General features: G+C 39.4%; 1 protein-coding gene across 15 annotated transcripts in view; it reads left to right on the plus strand.

Moving 5' to 3' along the window:
- The window catches only part of GTF2I (general transcription factor IIi), a 115797-nt gene that overhangs the window by 15804 nt on the left and 84499 nt on the right, over positions 1–15494 (plus strand). For 14 of the 15 annotated variants that reach the window (XM_036280776.1, XM_036280777.1, XM_036280780.1 and 11 more), the window contains 5 exons: positions 2953–3056; positions 7788–7926; positions 12466–12600; positions 14893–15076; positions 15251–15279. In XM_036280776.1, coding sequence (XP_036136669.1) covers positions 2958–3056; positions 7788–7926; positions 12466–12600; positions 14893–15076; positions 15251–15279 — 586 coding nt within the window. In that variant the 5' untranslated portion in view covers positions 2953–2957. Of the gene's footprint in view, positions 1–2952; positions 3057–7787; positions 7927–8013; positions 8097–12465; positions 12601–14892; positions 15077–15250; positions 15280–15494 lie in introns of those variants that run through there. The other variant, XM_036280791.1, reaches the window with a different exon arrangement.

Consider the following 15494-nt stretch of genomic DNA (forward strand, 5'->3'; position numbering starts at 1 on the left):
ATATTCTGTTGATTTTGTTGTTCATTTCTTTTTTTTTATCCTCACTCAAAACTATTTTCCATTTTTTATTCAGATAGAGCGGGAGGGAGAGAGAGGAAGAGAGAAACATTGACGTGAAAGAGACACATCGAGTGGCTGCCACCCGCACAACCCAACCAGGGCCAGGGACAAACTGCAACCGAGGTACGAGCCCTTAGTGGGAACCAAACCCGGACCTCTCTGGACCACAGGCCGATGCTCTAACCACTGAGCCAAACCAGCCAGGGCTGTTGTTTTTCATTTCTAGTGATAACACACACAGGCACACCTTGTTTAAACCTTAAAAAGACGCATTTGTTCTGCTCCAGGGGTTTATGGAACACAATCTTTAAAGGTTTTTTTCCCTAGGCTCTTTAAATACTTCCATTTTTTTTTTCGGCTCTTAATTCCCTCATAGAGTCATTGTGAATATTTAAAAAATGACCAATAAAGCATGATAGGCATATTCAATAAATATTTATTTCTTTTTTTGTGTATTCAACTCTTATTTTAAAATGATGGGGTCTATGAAAAGTCAGAAACCTTTATAGTAAATGATTGATGTCTCTGTTCATCGAAGAGGAGCCTGGGTGCAGCCTACTTGGGTTACAAACTTTGTTAGTGGTCTGGGTAACCCACAACCTGGCATTCTTGGCTCATGCCTCTCGCTCCAGAAGCTTACCTCACTGGCCTGGTATGTCCTCTGGTGTTCAACTTCAGCGCCACTGTGTGAGGCATTTTCTTTTTGGGAAAGGGAGAAGAGGGGCAGCAGTCACTGAATGATGGGTGCAGGGAAGTTGTTCCATGAATAGTCTTGACTAAAGGGAAATTACATTTTGGGACTGTCAAAGAACAGCTCAGTGAATTTCTGTTGTAATCCAAATGTACCCATTTCTAGAGAGCAGAAAGTAAACTTGGTCACCTCCAAGGTTCCTCCTTTGAAGATGCCTCCCGAAAAGTTCTGGTAATGAAATAGGACCTCTCATTGCCTGTGGCACCCTGTATGGGGATGTTGGTGTGGCATCTGTCTCCTGTTTCTTAACATTGATTGTGAATGACATCATATCAGATTTATGGCAATTTAAGGTGAGAAGTGGAAATAGCAGTGGGCAAAAAAAATTGTCCTGGTGTTATGTTCTGGCTCTAATAGTGGTTTTTTGACCTTGACAGGTCATTGTGTTTGCAAAATGAGAACACATTTTCTTTTTCTTTTGCTGGAGAATTAAAGGAAAAGTGAGATTATTAAGAAATACAAGCTTTCAGAAATAATGCAGTATAGTCTAAGTGAATGTTCTCTTTATGGAAAAATAATATGCTTTCGTTGTCCATTTTGACTGAGCCATATTGTAATACTAATTTATTTAAATTTATTCATCCAAGAGAAAAGAATTAGGGAAAACAATTTTTCTGATTTTAATCACTCTTTCTTGGTGCTTTCCCTGATTCTATCTCCATTCAGGATAGAGATCTTGTTTTGGGAAATAAAATTGCTTTATTTGTTCATAGATAAATGGAGATAAGTGTTAACTGATTTTATTATCATTTTTTTTTTTATTATAAATTTAAAAAAATGTTTCAACCAACTGAGCCACATAGGCCAGGGCTATTATCATTTTTTATTTCCTCAGTATGGATACTTTATTACTCATTGATTCCTAAATGTAGTCTAGCATTTAATTCACATGGTAGCAGATGGAAGATCACAGCTTTTTTTTTTTCGATTGTAGATTTGAGAGAGAGAAACATCATGAGAGAGAACATCGATTAGCCTCCTCTTGCATGCCTCCCACTGGGTATTTGGCCCACGACCTGGGCATGTGCCCTGACTAGGAATCGGACCTGTGACCTCTTGGTGCATGGGTCGACGCTCAACAACTGAGCCACACTGGCCAGGCTAGGTACATTTTTTAACCAAAATGATTTTTATGCTAACAGCTCTGTATGTTCTTTGGAATATTGGGACATCAGTTAAGGGATACCCAGGTATTCAGTAAATTAATTATATACATGGATGTATTTTTAGAATTCCTGCTCATACTTCCAGCGCTTAAGTTTTTAAAATTGATTTTAGAGTGAGAGGGAGAAAGAGACACAGAGAGAGAAATATTGATGTGAGAAAGAAGCATCAATTTATTGATTTCCATATACTGATTAACCCTGGGTCAAATCTGCAACCCAGGCATGTGCCCTGACTGGGAATTGAACCAGGAACCTTGCGGTGCAAAGGACGGATGATGCTCAACCTGCTGAGCCACTCTGACTAGGCAGTAATTCTGTTTAATGTTTTTTAGAAACTGCTAAATGTGGGTACACCATTTTGCATTCCTAACAGCAATGCTCAGGGTTCTAATTTTTCCACATCCTTGCCAACATTTACTATTCAGTGTTTACGTGTTGTATTTTTATAGTGCTAGAAATTCAGCTGAGGCTTTTTGCTGGTATCAAAGTATCAAACAATGTTTTGTAAGATTTCTGTATTATAAAGGAATCTTAGCATTTGTTCTGCAACCTGTTTCATCTTTAGTAAGAAAGAAGAAATTATCTTCATCCAGTCTCAGTTTATGTTACCCACTCTTTTATATAATCAGTGTGAGTATGAAAGAAAGTGAATTTGCATCAGTTTCCTATGTTGAATTTTGATAAACTACCACTAGATTGTGAAGTGTATCACTTCTTCCTTTTACGTGGGAGAAATTTTCACTGGTTCTGGAAAATTTTTACCGGTTATTTTGGGGGATGATGCTGACCTAATTTTATGGAAATAAAACTAGATGGGATAGGAGTTTTTTGCAAATAATACTTGGTTTTTGAACCTTATTTTTCTCTTGTACAATGTAAATTAAGGCAGTCTGTGGAGGATCTTACATCTATAACTTTATGTTTAGCAGGACACTATTTTCTACCACTCACTTTCTTTTTATTTCTTTTGTACAGGGATCATGGCCCAAGTAGCAATGTCTTCTCTGCCAGTTGAAGATGAAGAGTCTTCAGAGAGCAGGATGGTGGTGACATTTCTCATGTCTGCTCTTGAATCCATGGTGAGATGGCTTTACACTTGGGTGGGATTGCGCTTGTGGATAAGATTGATTTGTTCTTGTAAAACATATAACATGTTTTTTAGTCTACTAATAAGTGTAGTTTCCCTTGAATAGTAGTTATGGATTTAAGTCTTTCAAATCTAATTTTATCACCATGTTTCAGAATATTCTTAATTTATCTAAATGTTTAATATTTTACTTTAATTTTAACTTTTTTTTTTTTTTTTTAAATCCTCACCCGAGGACATTTTTCCATTTTTTGTTCAGGTAGAGTGGGAGAGAGAGGACCAGAGAGAGAGAGAAACATCGATGTGAAAGGAACACATCAAGTGGCTGCCCCCGCACGACTGACCAGAGCCGGGGACAAACTGCAACCGAGGTACATGCCCTTAGCGGCAACCGAACCCAGGTCTCTCAGGACCGCAGGCCAACGCTTTAACCGCTGAGCCAAACTGGCCAGGGCTTTAATTTTAACTTTTTACCTACAAATATCTTAGGCAACCCATTGTTTTCCAGTCATTAACTTTGAATTTATGTGTAATATTTGAAGTTTCTCAGAATGAATTGATATATTATAGCGTGGTGCTGGTGTTTTATTTTTTCTGTAGAAAAAATTACTGGAGCCTGCCCGGTGTGGCTTAGTGGTTAAGCATCGACCCATGCATCAAGAGGTCGCCAGTTCGAATCCCAGTCAGGACACATGCCCAGGTTGTGGGCGCAATTCCCAGTGGGGGGCATGTAGGAGGCAACCAATCAATATTCTCTCTTATCGATGTTTTTCTCTCTCTACTTTTCTCTCTCTAAAATCAATAAAGAAAAAATATTAAAAAATAAAAATAAATGTGATTTAAAAAAAGTACCAGAATTTTGGCCATAAGAGCATATTTACTATTTTATATCCTTTATTTTATTGTGCTATTTATACACAGTTATCCTTACTTGGCCACCTAATATTAAATGCATAGTATGTTAGCTTTTCTTTTCTTTTTTTTTTAATTTTTTTTTTTTTTTAATTGATTTGAGAAAGAGAGGAAGGGAGAGGGAGAGAGAGATAGAAGCATTGATGAGAGAGAACATCAGTTGGCCGCCTCCTGCATGTCCCCCACCGGGGATTGGGCCCACAATCTGGGCATGTGTCCTGACTGGGAATCGAACTGGTAACCTCCTGGTGCATGGGTCGACGCTCAACCGCTGAGCCACATAGGCTGGACAGCTTTTATTTTCAAAAGACCTGTATCGTATGTAATTATAGAGAACTATTAGTAATATGATTTGTTTATTGTGTGTGTGTGTGTGTGTATATATATATATATTTTATATTTTTATGGATATGTGGCTGGAAATCTAATATTTGAGCTCATAGATACAAAAAGCATCAAATTTAGGTTGTTTTTGTTTTTGTTTTTTGACCCATTGAAAGGAAGTATTCTAAGTAGGAGGAAACTATATATTTTCTGTGTTAAGTGTTGACTAATATTAGATAGTGTTTAAACCTCATAGGTCTCAGTATGACATAGTTTGTAGATTCTTTTCTTTATTCCCATTAGGGCAATTCATTTCTTTTTTCTACTATTTAAGAATTTTAAAATATTATCTCCTGCCCTAGCCAGTTTTGCTCAGTGGTCAGAGTGTTGGCTCACGGACCAAAGAGTTGCAGGTTCCATTCCTGGTCAAGGGGGCACATACCTTGGTTGCAGGTTCGATCTGCCCCAGTCGGGGTCATGTCTCTCTCATATCAGTGTTTTTCTCTCTCTTTCCATCCCTCCATCCCTCTCTCCCTCCCTCTCTCTCTGTATCTAAGAAAAAGTCAATGGAAAAATATCCTTGGATGAAGATTAAAAAAAAAAATTATCTCCTTAAAGAAAAAAATTTTAGAATGGTTAGTGGCTATTTATTTTCATTTTCGGGAAGTTACTTATTTTTGCCTTGTGATCATAAAACCAGCCAAAATTTGTGCCTTAATGTTAAAGGTTAATTTAGAGATTAAATTCCATTCTGTTGATGTTAAAATATTTTCTTTCCTACTAATCTCTACATAGAATAACATAGGGTCACATAGGACCTGTTCTCTTCTGTAGAATTTCTTCATAGTTTTCTCATCTTTGACAGTCACTTTATTATTCTCAGCTTTTATTACCTTCTCACCAGCAGGAGTATCTTTCCTGTGTTCCCAGTTGTTATTATGAAGTATACTTATAGATGTATAGGTTGGCTTCATCCTTCTCTTGGCCTATAGGTTTCTTTGATCTAATCCTTAGGCAGTACATGAACCTTGCTTTGCTGTTTCATAAATTCTGCCTTTGGTGATAGGGCTGTCCAACTAAGAGGGTAGATAACGCAACAAAAATGCACTCTCATTTATCACAAGGTAAGTAAATATACTGTTACAGATAAGCAGCCAAAGTGCATCTCATATAAATGCAGTGTAACAAAATGATAGTACAGCGTGATTCTTCTTACTGGGAACAACTTTTGGCTTACCTCTAGGTTGGAAATTTTCTACTGTGGCTTTGATAGAGTTCAGAAGATTTCTGATCATTGTAGTAGGTATAACATTGTTCAAGATAATGTTTTTTGTTGTTGTTTTTTTTTAATCCTCACCTGAGGACATTTTTCTATTTTTTGTTCAGGTAGAGTGGGAGGGAGAGAGAGGAACAGAGAGAGAGAGAGAAACATCGATGTGAAAGGAACACATCGAGTGGCTGCCACCCGCACGACCGACCAGGGCCGGGGACAAACTGCAACCGAGGTACGCGCCCTTAGCGGGAACCGAACCCGGGTCTCTCCGGACCGCAGGCCGACGCTCTAACCGCTGAGCCAAACTGGCCAGGGCCAAGATAATGTTTTAAAGTAATATTATTATTCAAGTAATTTCCATTTAAGAAATTGTGCAAATCAGCCCTGGCCGGTTTGGCTCAGCGGTTAGAGCGTTTAAGAAATTGTGCAAATCAGCCCTGGCCGGTTTGGCTCAGCGGTTAGAGCGTTGGCCTGCGGTCCGGAGAGACCCGGGTTCGGTTCCCGCTAAGGGCGCGTACCTCGGTTGCAGTTTGTCCCCGGCCCTGGTCGGTCGTGCGGGTGGCAGCCACTCGATGTGTTCCTTTCACATCGATGTTTCTCTCTCTCTCTCTGTTCCTCTCTCTCCCTCCCACTCTACCTGAACAAAAAATAGAAAAATGTCCTCAGGTGAGGATTAAAAAAAAAGAAATTGTGCAAATCAAAGACAAATGAGAACATAGGCTATTTGGCAAAAAAAAAAAAAAAAAAAAGAAAATTTCAATTTTTTACCATGTACCAAGTTAAATCCTAGATAAGTAAAAATAAAAACTAGTTATATTAAAACAAATTTAAAAAAACAAAAATATTGCCCTAGCTGGTTTGGCTTAGCGATTAGAGCGTCAGCCTGCAGACCAAAGGGTTGTGGTTTAGATTCCAAGTCAAGGGCAGGTGCCTGGGTTTTGGGTTTGATCCCTGGCCCTGGTGGGGGTTGTATAGGAGGCAGCCAATTGACGTGTCTCTCACATTGATGTTTCTCTCTCTCCCTCCTTCCCACTCTTATCTAAAAAAGCAATGGAAAAATATCCTCAGGTGAGGATGGAAAAAAAAAAAAAATATGTAATTTTGTTTTTAATTCTGTAAGCAGCTTTCTGTGCCTAAGATTAATGAGGTATTTTTTTGCGTTTATCTTCAGATAGAGCGGGAGGGAGAAAGAGAGAAACATTGACTGGTTGCCACCCACACGACCCCAACAGGGGCTGGGGACAAACTGCAACTGAGGCACGGGCCCTTAGTGGGAACCGAACACTGGACTCTCTGGTCTGCGGGCCGACGCTCTAACTGCTGAGCCAAACTGACCAGGGCTCAGTGAGGTATTTTTTATTCCTCAATGGAGAAACACTACTAGCACAGTAGGAAAATAAGCAAAGAATATGCCGATTTACAGAAAAATGTCTAAGGTACAACACTATTTCATTTTAATACCAACCAATAAGTGGATTATTCACTATACTAAGCACTCTTTTATTTTTTATTATAAAAATTATTTTTTCTTTATTGAGTTTAGAGAAAGAGGAAGGGAAAGGGAGAGAGAAATAGAAACATCGATGAGAGAGAACATCGAATGGCCACCTCCTGCATGCCCCCATCTGGGGGGATCAGGCCTACAACCTGGGCATGTGCCCTGACCTGGAATCGAACTGGTGACCTCTTGGTGCATGGCTCGACCACTGAGTCTGTTTCTTGAGAATTAGGATATAAGGGATCTCTGCATTTTTTCTTATAAATTCTGTTTTTTCTTCTGTTTAAAATCAAGGATAAAACTGTTCAAAAGAAGAGGTACTGTAAAAAAATGGGAACACTTCGTTTTTGTATATAACGGAAACTAGGAACTTTGTCCATTTCCAGATTATGTATTAAGACAGTTTAAGTGATAAGATTTTCTTTTTTTAATCCTCACTCAAGGATATTTTTTTTTTACATATATCTTCAGACAGAGAGGGAGAGAGAAAGAGAGAGAGAAACATCAATGTGAGAGAGACACAGTGATTGGTTGCCACCTGCATAACCCCAACTGGGGCCGGTGTTGAACCACAACTGAGGCATGTGCCCTTGGCTGCAATTGAACTCAGTGAGCCAAACCAGCCAGGGCTAAGTGATAAGATTTATTGTTCATCCAACAGAAACAGTGCTTTTAAGTTAATATCTGTATATAACACTTTATTGTTTTTATTTCAGTGTAAAGAACTGGCTAAGTCCAAGGCAGAGGTGGCCTGCATTGCAGTGTATGAAACAGACGTGTTTGTTGTTGGAACCGAGAGAGGACGTGCTTTTGTCAACACTAGAAAGGATTTTCAGAAAGATTTCGTGAAATACTGTGAGTATTGTATTTTTATTTTTTGTACTTCATAAATACTAAACGTAAATATTTATGCATTAACACATGTCAAATTGTATTCTAAAGCAGAAAGATTTACTAAAATAATGCTTTCTGAACTGTCCATGGAAACGTTTCAAAATGAATCACTGACGTGATAATATATAAAGGTAAATATTGAAGACTTTAAGAAAATGGCAATAAGTGGATATTTTTGTTTGATTTTTTAATCCTTACCCGTGGATATTTTTTCCATTGATTTTTTTTTTTTTTTTTTTTGTGGAAAGGGAGGAAAGGACTGGGTGGGGGCGGAAGAGAGTGAAACATCTATGTGAGAGAGAAACATCGATTGGTTGCCTCCTATGGGACCCCAGCCGGGAATTGAATCCAGAACCATTTGGTCCATAGGCCGGATGCTCTAACTGATGAGCCAAACCAGCCAGGACAGCAGTTCTTTTCTTGATTGATAAAAGGTGTGTTGAAACAAGCCTTTCTCTGTGCATTAACGTTTTGTAAGCATGATGCAAAGTTAAACAGTTCTCCCCAACTTCCTTAGTGAAATCCACTTGTTAGTCTTCATTGAGTTCTGTGATCCTCCAGTTGGGAGTTCATCCAGTTTGTGAATTTACTTGACACTGGAACCAGTGCAGTAGAGAAATTCACTCTCTAGGATATTAATATGTATGGTTCTTCACAGAATGACAATTTTGCATGTGTTTACCCTAACACTGCCCATAGATTTTTTTTTTTTATTAATTTATTTTTGTTACAGATGTTTCTCCTTTTTCCCCTACTGATGCCCCCTCCCTGCCCATAGATTTTTATATTAACTTTGCAATACAGTATTTTATTTTAACACAGAAAGAACAATAAAGGTGGGTATATCTATCTATATGCATATAATATGCATGCATGTCTTTAAGACCCCAATTTAAATTTCCATTGTCGAGTTAGATCCAGTTTCTGATAAATCTAGCAGATCATGGGTAAATAAAAATAGGTTTCTTAGTTCATTAATTTCAATTCTCAATTGTGTTTTTAGTCCTTTTTAAAAAACCTATCTTGCTCAGCCAGTGTGGCTCAGTGGTTGAGCATCGACCCATGTACCAAGAGGTCGCCAGTTCGATTTCCGGTCAGGGCACATGCCCAGGTTGTGGGGCAAATCCCCACGTGGGGGTGTGCAGGAGGTGGCCAGTTGATATTCTCTCTCTTCGATGTTTCTGTCTCCCTCTCTCTTTAAAAATCAGTAAAGAAAAGAATTAAAAAGAAAAACCTTTTCCCCTTCACTATATGCCTTCCTCCCCATCCAACTGTGATCTTTTAAACTTTGTGGTAGTAATTATTTAAATTTTTTTTTATTTAATATCATTTTGAGACTTTTTAAGAATTTGATTGGGTTTTTAAGTTAAACTACATGTTGTTTTGATTATGTTGTTTATATCAGCTGCCATCTGTCCCATGAATACTGTAGTTCGATTGGCAGTTGTATTTATATTTCTGTTTCCTATACTGCCTTGCTTATGTGGTTCTCCACTGGTTAGAACTAAGCATTGGGGAAATTGTCCTCTGTTGCAAATTTTAGTCTCTGCCTATTGGTATTCAGACTTTATTATTACGTTTTAAAGATAGAAAGGAAAGGAGAAGGAGAGAGAGAGAGAGAAACATGGATAAGAGAGAACCATCAATTCGCTGCCTCTTGCACGCCTCCTACTGGGGATTGAGCCTGCAACCCCTAGCATGTGCCTTGACCTGGAATTCAACCAGAGGTGCATGGGAGGATGCTCAACCAAAAGGTGATACTTTCTTTCTTTTTGTTGCCACTAATTTGGTGCCATGGAAAATAATCTTTGGATAGAATTCTTGGGTACCTAATATTTCTCTGATTTATTTTGCAGATGAAGATCGATAGAGGTCTTCTGAAGCTTAATCAGTAGGTTTGTGAGTCAGTTTCAGAACATTTTTGGGAGAATTCTAAGCTCTTTTCTAGGGTTTAGAAAGGCACTAGAAATAATATAATGTGAATCACTCATGTTATTTAAAATTTTCTAGTTAAGCCCTGGCTGGTTTAGCTCAGTGGTTAGAGCGTCGGCCTGCGGTTCACAGAGACCCAGGTTCGGTTACCGCTAAGGGCATGTGCCTCAGCTGCAGTTTGCCCTCGGCCTTGGTTGAGTCGTGTGGGTGGCGGCCACTCGATGTGTCCCTTCCACATCGATGTTTCTCTCTCTCTCTTCCTCTCTCTTTCCTGCTCTGTCTGAATAAAAAATAAATGGAAAAATGTCCTCGGGTGAGGATTAAAAAAAATTTTTTTTTCTAGTTAAGACATTGTAAGTAAAAAGTAAGGAGAAATAAGTGAAATTCATTTTAGTGGTTATGTTTAAACCTGATAATCTAAAATATTATCATTCAGCATGTAATCAATATAAAAATTATTAGTGGGATAATTTTGTATTGTGTCATCAAAATCTAGTGTGGACCAGGCCAGTTTTGCTCAGCAGTTAGAGCGTTGACCTGATGACCCGGTCAAGGGTTATATACCTGGATCGCAGGTTCAATCCCAGTCTTGGTTGGGGTTGTGCAGGAGGCAACCAATTGATGTGCCTCTCTCTCATCAATGTTTCCCTTGCTCCCTTCCTCCCTCCCTCCCTCCCTTTCACTCTAAAAAAAAAAAAGGAAAAATGTCCTCAAATGAGGACTAACAACAAGAACAACAAAATACACTCACACACATATCCAGTGTGTGTTGCAAACTTGAAACACTTTTTTTTCAATCTTTTGTTTTTTTCTATCCTCACCTAAGGATTTTTTTTTTTTTTTTTTTTTTGCATTTTGAGAGAGAGAGGGAGGGAGAGAGATAGAGAAACATCAGTATGTGAGAGAAACATTGATCAGTTGCCTCCTGTATGTGCCCCAACTGGGGATCAAACCCACAGCCTTTTTGGTGTACAGTACAATGCTCCAATCAACTGAGACACCTGACCAGGGCTTAAAACACATCTTAATTTAGACTGTCACGTTTCAAGTGCTCAGTAGCCACAAATGTCTAGTGGCTATTGTGGTTGGACTTTGCAAGCCTTAGAATATTTGTTTGTGTTGCTAATCTTGCCTTATATAAGTTTGTGGCTGATAAATTATCCTTAAGGTGTCTTTTCTTGAAAACTATGTTTTTTCTTTATTGATTTTAGAGAGAAGGGAAGGGAGAGGGGGAAAGAGATAGAAACATTGGTGGGAGAGCATATCTATTGGCCGCTTCCTGCATGCCCCCCCACTGGGGATTGGGCCCACAACCGGGACATGTGCCCTGACTGCTAATCGAGCCTGCGACCTCTTAGTGCATGGGTCGATGCTAAACCACTGGGCCACACCGGACAGGCTTTCTTTGCTTTTTAAAACTAGTAGCTGCTCTGGCTCGGTAGCTTAGTTGGTTCGAGTGTCATCCAGATACACCACGGTTGTGGTTTCAATCTTTGGTCAGGGCACATACAAGAAGCAACCAGTGAATGTATAAATAAGTATAACAACATATTGATGTTTCTCTGTCTCTCTCTCTCTCCCCTTCCCTCTCTTTCTCTCTCTCTAAAATCAATTTAAAAAACCCCAAAAAGCTAAGCTGGTGTGGCTCAGTGAATTGAGCATTAGTCCCATGGACTGAGAGAGGTCCTGGTTTGATTCCTGGTCAGGGCACATGCTGGGGTTGCGGGCTCGATCCCCAGTAGGGGGCGTGCAGGAGGCAGCTGATCGATGTTTCTCACATCGATCGATGTTTCTCTCAAATCAGTAAAAACATATTTAAAAAACTATTAAAAAAATAAAACTAATAGTTAATTGTAGGAATTTTAGCTATAGCTACAGTTATTTCAGAGATGATCATAATGTCCTATTATGTTTATTCAAGTAATTTATGTCTTTTAGCTTTTTTATTTTATTTTTTCTGTTTTTATTTTTTTGGTTAATCCTCACCCAAGGATATTTTTTGATTTTCAGATAGAGTGGAAAAGAGAGAGAGAGAGGGAGGGAAGGAGGGAGGTAGAAACATCAGTGTGAGAGAGACATTAATTGGTTGCCTCCTGCATGACCCCAACCAGGGCCAGGGAGCAAGCCTGCAACCCAGGTGTGTGCCCTTGACTGGAAATTGAATCCTCAACCCTTTGGTCCTCAGGCTGACCCTCTAACTTCTAAGCCAAACCAGCCAGGGCAACTAGCTTTTTATTTTGTAAGTTTCCCCTCTTCTTTTCTGTTTTCTTTTTTTTGTTGTTCAGATGGAGGGAGGGAGAGAGAGAGAGAGAGAAACATCGACGTGAAAGGGACACATCGAGTGGTCGCCACCCACACGACCCAACCAGGGCTGGGGACAAACTGCAACCGAGGTACATACCTTTAGCGGGAACCGAACCCAGGTCTCTCTGGACCGCAGGCTGATGCTCTAAACACTGAGCCAAACTGGCCAGGGCTGCTTTTCCGTTTTTATATAATACATAAATGTTAGACTATAGGAAGAAAACCTGTTCTACAGGCCTTCATATATCATTAATTATTTTACAGGTGTTGAAGAAGAAGAAAAGGCTGCAGAAATGCATAAAATGAAATCTACAACCCAGGCAAATCGGATGAGTGTAGATGCTGTAGAGATTGAAACACTCAGAAAAACAGTTGAGGATTACTTCTGCTTTTGCTATGGTAAGGTTATACACTTGAATTTTCTAAAAGATACATTATGCCGTTGAGTTTTCTAAACAATAGATTTAACAGCATACAACATGCTTTCACAGATTGAATAAATGAATTTATAAATATTGGTTTAACATTAGGAATAGCCTTATTTTCTATTTACAGTGTGAAAGAACCCAGAAACAAATATAGCTATTAGAACTGGATGTTGTTATTGTTTCATTTTATTTTTAATTTATTTTATTTTTATCTTTTTGTTAACCCTCATCCGAGGATATTTTTTCATTGAATTTTAGATAGAGTGGACAGGAGGGATGGAGGAAGAGAAGATAAATAGAGAGAGACACTGATTGGTTGCCTCTATCAGAACCCTGACCCAGCCTGGGAATCGAACCTGAGACCCAGTAGGTGACGGTCATACCACTGAGCCAGATCACCTAGGTCCTGGGTGTTGTTTTTGATTTCTTATTTTTTAATCCTCACCTGAGGATATTTTTACATTAATCTTCAGACAGAGTGAGATGGGGGAGAGAGAGACATACAGACAGACAAACATTGATGTGAGAGAGACACATCGATTGGTTGCCACCTGCACAACCCCACCTGGAGCCAGGGATGAACCACAACCGAGGTACATGCCCCTTGGCCGGAATCAAACCTGGGACTTTTTGGTTTGTGGGCCAGCGCTCTAACTCCTGAGCCCAACTAGCCAGGGCTAGAGCAGGTTTAGATTTATAGCAAAATAAAGAGGCAGATATGGAGATTTCTCATATATCTTTTGCCTTAAGACATGCATGCATAGCCCTTTACTATCAGTATACCTCTCTAGAGAAGCTGCATTGGCACATCATCACCATGCAAAGAAAATAGTTTATTTTTTTATCTTCACCCGAGGACGTTTTTGCATTTATCTTCAGATAGAGGTGGAGGGAAAGAAGGAGGAAGAGAGCGAGAGAGAAACATTGATGTGAGAGAGACACATTGAGTGGTTGCCACCTACACGACCCCAACTGGGGCCAGGTACAGACTGCAACCGAGGTACGTCCCCTTAGCGGAACTGAATCCAGCACACACTGGTCTGCGGGCCAATGCTCTAACTGCTGAGCCAAACCAGCCAGGGCCAGAATAGTTTATTTATTTAAAAAAATTTTTTTTCTTTTTTTTATCCTCACCAAGGACATTTTTGCATTGATCTCCAGACAGAAACGGGAGGGAAAAAGGGAGGAAGAGAGAGAGAGAAACATCGACATGTGACAGACACATTGAGTGGTCTCCACCCACACAACCCCAACTGGGATAGGGGACAAACTGCAACTGAGGTACATGCCCTTAGCGGGAACCGAACCTGGGACTCTCTGGTCTGCGGGCCAGCGCTCTAACTGCTGAGCAATACTGGCCAGGGCCAGAATTGTTTATTTTTGACAATTTCCCAAGAAACCACTCTTTGTTAATCCAATTATGTGGCCGGCAAAGCTCTTTTAAAGAAAAAAATGGTCCAAGTGGGAAGATACAGATTACACTGGGTTTTACGTAAAATACAACTCTGGGTAATGGAATTTCTAGCATCTCTGGGCTGGGCTCACTGCTTTGTACACACTGACCGCCTGATAGAATGCAGTTATTTGTAAAAATAGGTTGTGTTCATTTAATAAATTTCAGTGATAGCCCCGGCCGGTTTGGCTCAGCGGTAGAGCGTCGGCCTGAGGATCAGTGAGTCCGGGGGTTCAGTTCCAGCCAAGGGCAAAAACCTTGGTTACAGTTTGTCCCCAGTCTTGGTTGTCCCTCTCAGGTCGATGTTTCTCTATCCTTTCTCTCCCTCTCTCTTAGTCCTACTCTATCTGAGGATAAGTAGAAAAATATCCTCGGGTGAGGATTAAAAAAACAGCAACTTTCAGTGATAACCTAAATTGCCTGCATTAGTCAGGTTTCCATGTCCTGAGGCTGAATTGTATATGGAAAGATAGTGTTATACCAGAGTGGGAGTGTTATACCAGAGTTCTGTCTGTGAAGAAAGATAAGATAGTGCAAGAAATCAACCATTGTTCCTATCCTTTTATGTAGGTTTTAAGTAAATATTTTACATAATTTTATTATGGCCCTTTGGCTTCATTTCAGGTTTAGAACTTCTGCTTACATTGGAGTAGGGCCCTATAGTATTTCAAAGTAGTTTTGAAATCAGGTATTACATAATGGCGTGAATGCTCTTTAGTGAGCTGTGATAAATGGTTTAGTTTTTTAATCTTAACATTTAATGATGTTCATCTTCTTTCCATCTCACCTCACCACTGTCTCCCACCCCAGGGAAAGCCTTAGGAAAATCAACAGTGGTGCCTGTTCCATATGAGAAGATGTTACGAGATCAGTCAGCTGTGGTAGTGCAGGGGCTTCCAGAAGGAGTTGCCTTTAAACACCCTGAGAACTATGATCTTGCAACTCTGAAATGGATTTTGGAGAACAAAGCCGGGATTTCATTTATCATTAAGAGGTAACGTACTTTTCTCCTTTGCTCACCAACAGTTTGTTTATATAAAATTGAATAAGCTTTTTAAAATATATTTTAAAAATTCATGCTTACTGTGGAAGTCATTTAAATGTATGCTTTACAGTAATTTTGGTTTGTGTATTCATGTATATATTTTTTTGTTTTGTTTTAATGCAGACCTTTCCTAGAGCCAAAGAAGCACCTAGGTAAGTGATTGCTTTGCTTATATGATAGCTGGATGAGTTCCTAAACCTGTTTTGCCAAATTTAATACATTATAATGATTTCTCTTTTACTTTGAGAATATGATGTAAGATATTTTGTAGTGGAATCTTACGATATTTATGGAAACTAGTGAAAAGTCTTTGAGCTGAAAAAGTAGACTTGTTTTCAGCTCTGCTTCTTGCTTTATGATGTGTATT

Source organism: Molossus molossus, unplaced genomic scaffold, assembly GCF_014108415.1.
Source record: "Molossus molossus isolate mMolMol1 unplaced genomic scaffold, mMolMol1.p scaffold_m16_p_3, whole genome shotgun sequence".
Lineage (NCBI taxonomy): Eukaryota > Metazoa > Chordata > Mammalia > Chiroptera > Molossidae > Molossus > Molossus molossus.